The sequence below is a fragment of the Planococcus citri genome, chromosome 1, assembly GCF_950023065.1.
Source record: "Planococcus citri chromosome 1, ihPlaCitr1.1, whole genome shotgun sequence".
Lineage (NCBI taxonomy): Eukaryota > Metazoa > Arthropoda > Insecta > Hemiptera > Pseudococcidae > Planococcus > Planococcus citri.
Genome location: NC_088677.1, coordinates 47827159 through 47840709, shown reverse-complemented (window position 1 = coordinate 47840709; position 13551 = coordinate 47827159). Strand labels below are relative to the sequence as shown.

Below are 13551 nucleotides of genomic sequence, written 5' to 3'. Positions count from 1 at the left end.
CCATCTTTGTCGAGTATTTTCAAAGCATAAGAAAATTCTTTCCTTAAGCCGATTACCTTTTTCACGGAATTTATAATTTATGGTACAAAGTGCTTAAAATTTTCCTCCTTTACAAAACGTAAAATATTTACCCGGTAGCTAATAATACTCGTAACAAAACCAGCTGCCAGTAAGCATCGGTAAGTCCCATTAGTGCAACTGATACGCTCGTAATTAAAAATGATAACGATACCAGTCTAGATCTGTAACATAAATAATACGTTTATACTTATGAATATGGTACCTAATTTTTTTTCGCTCAAAAGTCTTTGCAAAGTGTTATAATGTAAAAAGTTGCCGCATTTTTGTCGTAAAAAGTTATCTTACGTTGGTAACCTTTGGGGTATGGTAAAAACCAACTTTACTAAATTACTTTTTAATTCATTATTGAATACTGTTTTATGTTTCAATCCGTTTAAATCTTGAAAAACTTGCATGCTGAGGTATAGGTGTACGGTGTAAGCATGTAGTAGTTACTAGATGCTAGACAGATAGAACAAACCATTGATTTATTACAATCTTTCCTGCAGCCCTCTTCAACAGGAAGTGAATGCATTTTAAACATTCAAATATTTTCACCCTTCTGATGAGAAATGAGAACTGTAATTATTTAAGCACGGTAACATTCCTAAAGAGTGATGAAAAAAAATCGTTGAAAATTGAAAGAATGATTTATCTTTAAACTGTTTTATAATAATCTCCAACAGCTGTCATCTCTTTTAACAGAGCATACTTGAAGAACTTTTGGTTTTAAGCAGGTAGGTACAGGTAGGTACTTATCTAATTTTTTTTTTTAGATAATGAAATTTTGACTTTTTAAATTATTATATTTTTGTACTGAATAGGAATTTGAAAAATTATAAAGTAATTTTTGGTTGAAAATTCTTATGTATTGTAACAAATTTCTGTCTGAAATATAACCTGTTGTACAAGAACTATAAATTGAGAATTGAGATCTAATTTTTTAAAGTTTCTACGCAAAGAACCTGAGTGATGAAAAAAAATGAAAATTTTTAAGCAACCCTAACTTTTTCAATGAAAAAATATCCCCTCATATTTTTCTGCAACTTGCATCAAATTCAGATATAGGAATTCAAATTATACTCAAATGAGTTTAGCAGGATCATATTTCCTGTGTAAAATGTTACTTTCTACGAGGAAAAAACTAATTTTACACCATAATTACACGTCATCTTCAAAGCGTGATCAAAATTTTCAAATTTCATTCGTTAGATTTCTCTTGGGCACCAAACGATTAATAATACACACGGACGTAGTTTTTTCTATCCAGACTTTAAGAAATTCTCACACATGATAAGACTTGTACCTACGTTAAAAGCATTGAAAATTTCAAAAGTTCTATACCCTCTAAACACAAATACACGGATAGCAATATTGTGCCTTGAATTAAGCCATGAAAGTTTTTGAAAATTTTTATTAAACCACCACGAACCATATTATTGTGAACTTTACAGCGAATTCAAAAACTCAAAATTTTACTCGACGATGAACGCTTATTCGAAAAAAATAAAATTTAACAACGCCAATTAATTTTTATTAAGCTACTATAGTGTACCAAAAGATAACACTGCAACAGAGGTTATTTCTTTTCATCGAAGCTTTTTTTCTTCTCTTTTTCCATTTTGTTTTTTTTACGACGATACACAGTTGAAAAAAGCCTTACTTTAAAACGATTCGTTGTTATTCAGCGGAAGAAAAACCTATCATTTAAGAGTGGTTACCGCGCAATCTGCTCTTTTAAAATTCACTGCGTAACTTGAATTTCACGCCATTCTAAATTGTTTCGCCGAGTTTTAAAAAGCTTACTTTAACTGTCACAGGTATACTCGAACAGCAGAGGCTTGCGGCGAATTCGGTGTCGAAAAATGATTAATGTAGTGTCAAAAATTATCATTTAATGCTTGAAATTATATTCACTCGCATCAACCATCGTTCCATCGAATAAATCATAAAAATATGAAAATACACGTCGTCTACCTAGTTCTTCTACCACCTAACTACCTACCTATATCTTACGTAAGTGGTAAAAACATCCCTAACCAAATTGTTTTACAACCATCAAATTGGCAATTTGGGTAACCATCTCGTTATTTTCGGGACATTGAATAAAATATTGTACTTCTATTTTACATATAATTTCGAAAATTCACGCTTGAAAAATTTTAAAACCGCGACGTTAATAGGTAATAATAAAAAAATTAAGATTTATAAATTGGTAGGTAACGCTGTTTCCTCCGTATTTTTTTTTTTTTTAAAGCTCGTATACTTAATTGACACGCGCGAAATTTATCAGGAAAAAATTGTTTACCAATTTCCACATGGAACTACGCAATTATATCGACCAGACATTGTGTTCAACGGACGCGTGAAAATTCTAATTAAATTTTAATCAAATTTAGATGGAAAAAATTGATTTTTTATGATTATTAACGTTTCGTACATCTCTGCGTCTGTTTCGAATACCATACCTGTTATATTTATCAGCGGCGATACCGAAAAATACTCCTATTACAGTATACACGGCGATGAAACAAGGACCAGCTAGAATTTGATAGTCAAAACCGAGGCCATTGTAATTCCACTCGCAGTAAGGCTGTCCATCTTCTAGTAACAATTCGTAGCATCTGTAAAATAAAATTTGAATAAATACGTTTTTAATAAGTACCTACCTAAGTAACAAAAATACAATTTTTTTTTTGTCACAAAAAAAAGGATACTCGATAAGTTAGTTAGGTAAGTACAATTTGTATTTTATTATAGGATCAATCATACGACGAAGCCTAATCCCAACGACACAGGCGAAAATTGTATGGTGATGGAGGGGGAGGGGGGGGGGGGGGTAGGAAACTTCAAAACCGTTTTCGGAATAAATCGGTACCTAAACTGAAAAAAAAAAATTATTCTTTTACCGCATCGCTCAGACAACATTTTTACTCAAAATATTGTTACAGGGTGCCCAGAAATATCGAGTACCCCTAAGAAAGTTTTTCATTAAAAATATAGGTTGGCAACGTGAAATAGATGCATATGATTGGTGGAATGTTATCTCGATCTCCAGTCCAACAACCAATCATGTGCTATCATTATTATCATTCACTGTGACCAACCGAAGTATTTCAGTAGAAAACTTTTGTAGGGGTACTCGATATTTCTGGGCACCCTGTATGATACGTAATAAAGTAGATAGGTATTAGGTACCTATGTGTGTACATGTCGAATTCACAGAAATGCTGATTTTTCCACGGGGTACGAGTTGGTTACAATTTTTTAGGATTAATCGCAGATTTTAATGGAGCATGTTCTTATAGAAGATGGATTTACATCTTGGCTTTCTATTAACTTTTTTTTTTGGGGGGGGGGTGTTTATAATTACAAGATTATTACATCCGTTAGGGGGTTGAATTCTCGCATTATATGAAGAGGTTGAGGAAAGAGTGAGTGAACAAATATACGAGCACTAAGTTTTTGAGGATGCCTGTTATTGCAATTACATGGCACTTTTTTTTAGGATGTTGTTTCGAATATCAAATTGGACATCAACTTCAAAGGATATAGTAAACATGCAAGTACACATGCCAACCAAAATAGGTTTCAAATACCTAGTATACAAATCAATGCTTTCAAGTTTCATCATTATTTACCTAATCGCCCACACCAGATTTTTTTGTGTGGCGCGGGGCGGGGAGGCGGAAAACTGGAAGAGAAAGGTGTGACACTTCGAAAAATTTAACAAGTACGCAATACGCATTCAAAAGTTTAAATTTTCAATAAAATAATTTTAATTTCAACAAACTGGAAGCAACATGCGAACTGCATTATTGTTTAACGGATATATGTACCTATGGTAGGTACTTAACTTATTCGGAAGCGGAACTGTTGAAATTTTGAAATAGGCGATTGAGCTTCTCAATTTAATATGTTGACTGAGAGGGAGAGATGATTTTTTTAGATGCAACCCTAATGGAAATTGTTTTCATTGTTCCCCCTTTTTGAAAGGTACGCATAGTGAAAAGTGAAAAACATGTCATCAATGACATTTTGACAAAAGCATCCGTTTTATAAAATTTTCCATGAAAAATATGATCAAAGTGTTCGTTCCTTTCTAATTTCATGTTTTTAAATTATTAAGACACCTAAAATAATATTAATTTGTGGATTAAACGTGGGTAAATTACTGGGTTTTTATTTTGATTAGGAAATTTGGATTTTCTACTGGGTGATGGATTAGAGGGACTGGGGGGGGGCACAATAATTCAGAATGTTTATCGGTCAGTCTTTTTATATCCTTTCACAAACTTCTATTTCAATTCCTATCATCTTCAATTTTCCAACAAAAATCCCTCCCCCACAAAAAAACGACCGTTCACTTACTTTTCAATTTTTTTTTCAGAAAAACGAAAAAAATTATGCTTTCGTGTTTTTTTTTTTAAACTCTGATGACATCATTACGTTTAGAGAAGATGAATACAAACAAAACAATGCCCACTAATAAAAGCATACTCAAATCATTACATCATTGAAGAAGATTGTCTTCATTATTTCCTTTACCGAACTCTCAAAAATGAGTGAAGTACGATCGTTTGTATATATACACTATACAGTGGATTGCCACAAGAGTATTCTAACCACTCTACATTGAACGATTTCTGAAATATTAATAGGTACGCTAAAATAGCTAAATAGTCCTAATCAGAATACTGGCAAGCTGCTTGTAATCATACTACAACCGTACAACGTAATTTTTTCAAATGTTGCAAGTATGTAGGTACAGGTAGATACCTTTATTTTGAAAACGTACATCACAAAGCCCTCTCTAATTAATTGGTCGCTTGCCAACTCTTCGAACATCACTCCGTTCTACCAATATGAGCTAGAACAAGAGGTCAACTCAACTCAAATTGATTAAAGTTTTTCGAAACTAAAATTCATTTTCAATATTACCGTAGCTAGTCCATCTTATAAATTTCAATTAATAGGAATTGACATTTTAGATTACGTTGCTCCTTCAATCTTGAAAACACGCAACACCTTCAGCTAATATTTTTTCTTACTTTAGTAATATTCATTACCAATTACCTAATATGTACCTACGTACATCTCAAGCCAGAGTTGGATAATTTATTCCGCGGACACTGTATGTGTAAATGTATAGTACATACTTATAATAAAAATCCCCCCCCCATCCAAAAAAATGTACCTAAACGAAATAAATCTAGAAAAGTATTTCACCCCTTACGATCAATTTCTTCAAGCGCGTCTGTCTGAGCATAAGGAGGTTACTTGGAATGCCGATTGAGAAAAGTAAAAGTTAGATGGTAGATACTTGAAATTGCTATAGGTATTGTTATAACGTACCACGCAGCTTAACATCAACTGAAATATCCTAAGCTTCTTCAAAAACAACCAACTGGCTGTTCTAGTGAAACACGAAAATGTTTTCAAAACCGAAAACAATTTAGAAATTTCAAAATCCACTTTAAAAGAAATGTTTAATAGGTAGGCATTCCTTTAGACCGAAATATCTACTCAGAAATTATAAAACTCTGACTCGTATACCTAACTATGCGAGCATAATACGAGTAATATCATAAACCAACACCTACGAACGATTGCAGGTAGGTATAAAGGCAGATACTCGTACAATGTATTACACGGTTTCGCAAACCACAATGCAATAATGTATTTCACTTTATAAGAAGAACTTGGTAATCTGCGACTTTTCGCTTTTCAGTATTCCCATGTGATTAAAAAACTTACAAACACAAAAATACCCCGCTTTATCTCACACATTCATTGTTTTCCAGTTATATACACCTCATTCATCAATTTTCACAAATCCTTTTAGATTTTAGATTTTCGCACAGACACACGCCAGTGAGTTGATACCTTACTAGGTAGGTACTTATACTCGTAGTGAATAAAAACAGATATTCGAGCGTTTCCCCATTACATCTGGTCTGGTACAATTTACAAAGTTGCAAGGGTAGCCTGCTGAGTTATAAATCGATGAAATCTCCGAGGATATAATAAATTAAAGCAGCGAGGACTGGAGGCCAAAACCTCCAACGATTTCAAATGCAAAAAGAACAATTGTTTTACAACGATCACTATCACTTTCAGATGCAGAGCGAAGTGTTTTACTCGTATTTCATTTCATGCGAAAATAATCAGGAGGGCAGCAAGGTAGGATAGGAACTAAAGATATGTATTACTTACTGGTCTGCACTATCGGCGGCCTGGCAATGCTCGTGTAATGTTAGATTGAAATGCGGTTTTGTTTTATTCAATTGACATTTAATATCGCCATAGTGTACATCGGTAGCAGTCGCTTTGCTGGTAACGCCAATCAGGAAATGACCCAGTTCGGAAGATAAATAGCCCAAAGTCAATATCGTCAGCACGTATCCATTGTACAAGAAACTCAACTTCTCTTTTAGTGCTATCATCATATTGAATTTTATTTCTTATTTAGTAGTCTTTTTTCCTCCAAAACGTCACATCAACCTGGAAGCAAAAATAATAACGCAATTAATTCGACGATCAACTATTACGCTTCACGCTGAACAAGTGTTCTTTTCTTACACACATTGTTAATGTTAAACCATCATTTCTTCTCACATCTATCTCGATGCACTCTGCAAGACTCGTTTAATGAAACACAAATGGGAAGTAATAAACGAAAGATAGTCAACTTGGTCGAGCAATACGTCAAAATAATTACAATAATTGTTATTCACATGTGCCAGACAAACAGCAATTTGATAGTTTTATTTAATAATTGTTACCGCTCGAGATGACCACTAACTAGAGTTCATTCTTTTTAGGTCAAGGTCATTGCAAATGAGGTTTAATTTGCAACTTGCTTTTTAATACTTATAAATATACATATTACAACGTATTTATTTCGTATTCGTAAGTACCTACAATTTCTCAATCTCAATATATTCGACTAATATTGAATGAGATCAAACCAAGTAGGCAAGTACGTAGGTACCTAACTTCGAACTGGTTCCATCGTCCAAAATACGATATCAATGTTAATACTTATTACGAAAAAATTCACTCATTAAATCCACCAAAACAGCGAAGGCATTTAAATTAATTAATAGGCAAAAAATTCGTAACAAAATTCCACCACATTCGACGTTCTATTCGGCTCTCGAGGATTGAAAACCCGACCAAGTTCAACTTCCTTTAAATTGGGTAAGAAATGACGGAAACGAGGAAGCTCAGAATCCAGAGTAGAATACAATTACGCTATTTTGCAGCAAACAACGTCGAATTGAGCCAAACATCCTTGCTATATCCGATGTTGCGATAGTAATTATTCAATTTTTTTTCTTTGAGGTGAACAAGTAGGTAGAGGTGCACTACACACGTAGAATAGGTGCCAATCGCAGCAGGTAATAAAAAAAGTTGATAGTAATTTAGTCAAGTTATGTGGTATTAAAAGAAAAAAAAAACGATTTAGACGGTTTTATTATCATTAGAAATTAGTTCGATCATTTCACTCGTTTAGGTAGCGCATAGTTAGTCTATATGAACATAGATCTTAGTGGCGCTCTACTGGTTAATAGTTATTTACGACATGTAAACAAACTTTATGTGTAATACGGTTGCATATATTGTAGCTTTCCTACAGCGATAGAATTTATTACAGCCGGCGCGTAACACGGCGTAGTGTGATTTTATTAGAGATTTTTATTGAACAATTTAATGCGTTCAGACTAGGATTTCTCACCGGACGAATAATTTTATACGAGTTTGTATGAATTTCATTTCATTACTTTTTACCCATCAACATGAACTAACCAAATCGTCGTACACGTCATCGGCGAGTCTTATCCGATTCATCGAGTTTTTACCTCTCTTCCTCCAGTTAATATTGCAATTTATTTTTCATCTACTTACAAAATATTTTTGGTTGGTACTACGTACTTTGCAGAGATAAATGTTTATATGGAGAAAAAATATTACTTATTATTTGTCTTGAAAGAAGTATATAGGTACGATGATTTCAAGCGTGAAATTTGCTGCTCGTTATTTTTCTAAGAGTACCTATCTGAAATCTAAATCGGTACTAATACAAAATTCCGGATCGAATGATCGGGGAAAAAAATTATTATTTTCATAACTGATATGGAAAAAAAAAAAAATGTTTCAAGTTCGTTAGATATGGATGATGGTTTAATGTAAGATAAACAAAATCTCGAGCATATCCATTGAATAATCATGAAAATTTGAAACGTAGGCTTATTTTTGAAGTATGTACCTATAAGTAGGCAAAAATCAAATGCCTATATAAAATAATGACTTCTCAACTTGGAAAAAATTGATTCAATATGCGTGTTTTCATTACATATTTTCCTACTCTTTCTCATTGTACATGCAGGATGAATAGAGAAACATTTTCGTTTATAAGCCTATACTTACATTACATTGATAATTTTTTTATATGGTGTGGGTGTTTTTTTTCGAGACAAAAATTACCTGTAAATATCACGGAACTGCGCATATTTTATAAGAAGGAAGAAATGGGAAAGAATTTTGATACAGATGTAGGTATTTCACTCCCCGGCAGGCCTTTTTTTGTATTTATTTTCTGAGGGGGATGCTAAATTGAAGTTGCAAGTCCCTAATTTTCGTACACCCCCCCCCCCGCCACCACATTTGAATTTTTGAGAAAAAAAATCGAAGTACCCACACCAAATTATTTTTTTATTGTTTAAACAAAATATATTTTCGGAATTATAAAAAATTACCCAACTTCTGTTTTAAGCAAGTACAAGGTAAAGCACTGAGGTACAAACTTGAATGCTAAATTTTAGATTTAGAGCAAGTTCCAAATTTTCATCGTATAATTCTGATCTCGTTTTCGCACTTTACTATTCTGATAATTCAAAATTTTTTGAAAAGTTACCAAATTTTTTTCATTTTTTTCAAATTTGTTCATTTTTTCATTTTTATGAAAATTTTTCGATGTTTTCAAACTTTTCTTTGGGGAGACGGCGTCCCACTGCGCTCCTCCACAAAAAAGCCCTGGGTATTTGCAAGAAAACTTCTCGATTTTACCATCACAATCCACAGTTTTGAATAAAACTTTGAAATAGGATAGAACGTTTTACAAAATTGAATTTTTAGCTGTGGTATTTTGGTATATTGAATTCATTTTTAAAATTTCGGACAAATTTCAAATAAGTAACCAGGTATTTGCAGAAATGCTAAGTATGATAGGTATTCTGAACGAAAAAATTCAAGAATAAATGTCTTTTTCAAATAAAAAAAAAATAGGTGCACACTGAGAACTGATTTTTCACTTGCTTTCTCTCACTCCATTTGAGTTTTTTCATTTTCTATAAACCTTCAACAAAAGTTCGATTTTTCGGTTGATTTATGAATTTCTCAGAAAAGATTTCAGATCAATGTCGCGATATTCGCCAGATGAAAATCTGTTTGTGGAAGATTTTTTTGAGATTGAGAACATTTTGTTTGAAAAAAACACCCTTAAAACCGCTGAAGCATAGGCAACATGTTCCTTTCACAAAAATTACGATGTTTGATTTTCATTCTCCAATGTAAAGTATAATTCGTCGAAGATGAAAGTAAGAAAAAATAAATTTCCAGTGGGTTTCCACGCGATCAAGTGGCATATTTACAAACTACGTCAAACAAATCAAGAATCATCGTAGAAATTCCTATTTCAGTAAAATACTAAGAATAAATATAGACTGGAAACTACAAAAAATTATTCACGAAAATCATCACGTTTCGTTGTAAAAAACGAGTTTCTTCTTCACACTAGACTCGCTAGAGCGACATTATACACATAAGAGAACCATAACATCACGCATAATTCCCCCTCTAACCCACCCACTCTGATCCGAACCCTCGTCATATAAACACATTAACAACATTCCCTACCATCGGAGATACTCGTATACTTTTTTCAACTCCAAAGAGACAGTTCGATTTGATCTACGCGAGTATGAGACTTATATTCTACGAAATCTGAATTTATTTTATTCGGTGAGGGAAAATGCGGCTCCATTACGACGATTTAGAAATTTCGATAATTTTCTTGGTTAGTGTAAATGAGAACGTTGATCCTTCGCGACAAAATACACAGTAGCTCAACGTTACCCTATTATGGAGGCTAATTAAAGAAATAAAGTCCTAAACGAGACGGTATCCAATCCTTGTTACACCAGCGAGAAAGAGAAAATATTTCTCTCGAGTCGCGCAACGATAAGACTTTATTCGTTCCGGGGTAATTCTTTCATTTGAAACAACATTTATTTCGGTTTGAGTGAATTTCAGATAACATTTATTCGGATTTATCGCCGAATCGACGAAATTTATCACAATTGTCAAGTTCCCCAATAAGACCACCATCTTAACTTCGTTTGAAAAAGTATAAAAAATTTCTCCGAAAGAAAAGAAAAGAAAAATCAACGTCGTTTTTTTGCTCGCGAAACTCTGTAAAACTATTACCTATAACAAAGTTGTTCTTGTTCCCAGCAAACAGAATTTATCTTTTGAAAAATAAGGTCATGGCGAATCATAATGTAGACACAAAGGATATATTTCTTCTGCGTAGGTACCTATATATATTTACGCATAGGTACGAGTAAGTACCTAGACCTACCTATGTATAAAGGTAGGTAAGTTAGAAATGAAATAAAATTTGCTTGTTTTCTCGTAAATGAGAAAAATGTAGGTATGTAACCAGTATCCAATCCATTCTACCCGGTAGGTATATCTACGATGTTTGCGAAGGTGTTTTAAGAATTATTCTATTCTAACTTTGTTTATCGTAAAGGTACCTTTATCATAGTTTATATGCTTAATGGAAAGTGACATTTTACTAAAATAATGGATCATACGGGGTATAGAGAGTGAATTTTTTCGTAAACGAATACTTTTGGCTCGTTCTGTCCCTTAATTTCCTACATTAGGTATGATAACGTATTCAGAAAATAAGCTCGAGAACGTATTGTTAGTGTCGTTTCATCTTGAAAACCGCTAAAAGTAAAAATACAAACGGAATTGTACTCGTAAAAATAATTACATCGAGTACATAATCACGAAATAAGTTGATAAAAATACCTTCTTACGAACAATGTAGCACAGAAAGAAGAAAAAGATTCACTACGCTCGCCGCATCGTACACTAGTGTACGGAATCCAAATTAACGTGGAAAACGGAAGAGCTCGAAAAAGTTAAATGGATGGAAAAACGCGAGAAAATAGAACGCCCGATTAATGGAAAAAGAAGACGAATGTAAATAATTAGAGAAACGAGAAACACAATTTCAAACGTGTACATTGCGGCAGAAACGGAAAAATTTTAGACGCTACGACGAATAAAATAAACGAAGAAAAAAGAAAGAGAAAGAAAAAACACCAAACGGCTAGATCTTGTGCGAAATTCAAAGAACGAAACAATTAACAAATATTAGAAATTAAAAAAAAAAAAAAAAAGAAAAAAATACTTTCAAAAGGAAAACTCGATGCTCAATGACGGTGTATAGTTTTCGCTCGAGCGATTTTCAAAGCATAAAGAAAAGCGACTCTGTCGTGAATTTTTTTCATAAAACCAAATTAACAAATTGTATTTAACATTTTCAAATTAATATAGAATTCAATCGACTCTTTCGCTTCGATTCGTAATTTCTTTTCGCAAAGTATCTACCTAACAAGTTTACCTAGGTACCTTTCAGGTTAATTCTGTATAGGTACTTACTTTGAAAGAGGCGAAGTTGGTATAACTTTTCAACATTAGAATATCCGATAATAAATTGGCTGCTGCATAAAATTTCGCCTTTCTTCAACATTTCAAACATCTCGACGAAAAATTTTATACAACGAAGAAGTTCCCAAGGTCTTTTATTCGCGCAATTCAACTCGTCGCGAGTTCTTTTTTCAATTTTTGATTTAATGTACGAGTATTTCAAAGTAAAACCCTTAACTAACTTATAAACTCGATACCGACTTCGAATACCATACAAGTTTTGAAAATGTTTTCGAGAAATTTTTCAAAATTACTCTGTAAAAATCTTTCTTATGTTACTTATGAAAATTTCAATTTACGATTACATCAGCTCCCAGCGAAATATTTTTAAAACGTAAGTAGGTATTGGTAAGACCAAGAGCATTTCATTACGTTCATTTCCCCGTTACATAATTTAATTTTGAAAATATCTCAAAAGCACAATAACGCTTTTAACGCGGTATAACTCTATCAAAGAAACGCTTCTTTTTTTTCTAGGTACGCCAACGCTTTTCTGTTTACAAATACAAATGCATCATATCAATGAACTCGGACGACGCGACGGACGTGTAGGTAGGTAGGTAGGTAGGTAGGTAGGTAGGTAGGTACATTGAAGGGGGAAAAACAAGAAAAAACGCACCAACGTGACCATATAATACAAATCGACATAAAATAGCCATTATTGAAATCTAAGTACCTATATAGGTGTAGGTACCCACAACAATTTAAGCACGTGGATTATAAACCAGAGAATCTTAAGTATGTCTACTGTAGGTAGGTAAGGTATAATAATCTATAGATTATAGACACGAAAATGGAAAATATTATTTCTGCAGAAATGTGAACTCACATGGAAGCGAACGAAATCGAGTAAGTACCATCGTGATTGTGTTGAACTATCCGCCAGAGGGCAGCACTAGCCTTGAACTCATTAATGGCATTTTTTATAGCTTCTAGTTAATAAAATGACACGAATGGTAATGAAGGACGCTGTTTTATTAAGAAAGCAAGAAGACGGCATCTACGTACTAATGAATTAATAACGAAAATTTCGCAATTTATTGCTATGTCTAGATTTTTTTGGCATAATACGAATCATAGGTGGTGAAAACGAGATAGGTATACCTAATTCGATGTAAACGGATATAAACGTTGGAAGTGGTTTCGAGTCATTTTAAGCAGTTTTAGAGCCTTCATCGCATCTTCGGAAACTACAAATTACAATTTCTAAAAAATTGCACCCAATAAAGTTGAGCAGTTGAAATTTGGTAGCCTATATACAAACATTTTCAGCCTCCTATAGATCGACTGTGAGAAATTTCCAACCGAAATTTTGGGAATCTCAGTTTTATAAAAACGCTCCAAAATCCAGCCAAATGTATGTAAGTAGGTACTCCTGCATTTGTAAACGAGTTCGAATGCATGTTGTTTGCCTACTTCAAACCATTTTTTTCAAAATTGCTTTCTACCGGAGCAGCACCGCGATAAATTTCTTCATAAAACTGAAATTATGCCGAAATGGTAGAAACCGATTCTGGAAAAATAGCGAATAAGTTCATAGATTTAATGGCACTTTTTGGAAAATTGGAATCTGCAAAAAGTCAGCGGAAGCAATTTAGAAATATGCCTGGTGTATAACAAATGATTATAGCTTTCTACAAGCAACTTAATTGGGGTAGGTAGGTAACTAGGTAGGTAGCTTATTGCAATTCGATTGAAATT

The 13551-nt window shown here is 33.3% G+C and overlaps 1 protein-coding gene across 2 annotated transcripts in view; it reads right to left on the bottom strand.

The window, feature by feature from the left end:
* Positions 1 to 13551, bottom strand: part of LOC135832388 (protein spinster homolog 1) — a 64012-nt gene that overhangs the window by 10286 nt on the left and 40175 nt on the right. For both annotated transcript variants that reach the window (XM_065345606.1, XM_065345605.1), the window contains exons 2-4: positions 6277 to 6564; positions 2529 to 2684; positions 132 to 242 (exon numbers count right to left, since the gene is read on the bottom strand). In XM_065345606.1, the coding sequence (XP_065201678.1) occupies positions 132 to 242; positions 2529 to 2684; positions 6277 to 6509 (500 nt within the window). In that variant the 5' untranslated portion in view covers positions 6510 to 6564. The remainder of the gene's footprint in view (positions 1 to 131; positions 243 to 2528; positions 2685 to 6276; positions 6565 to 13551) is intronic.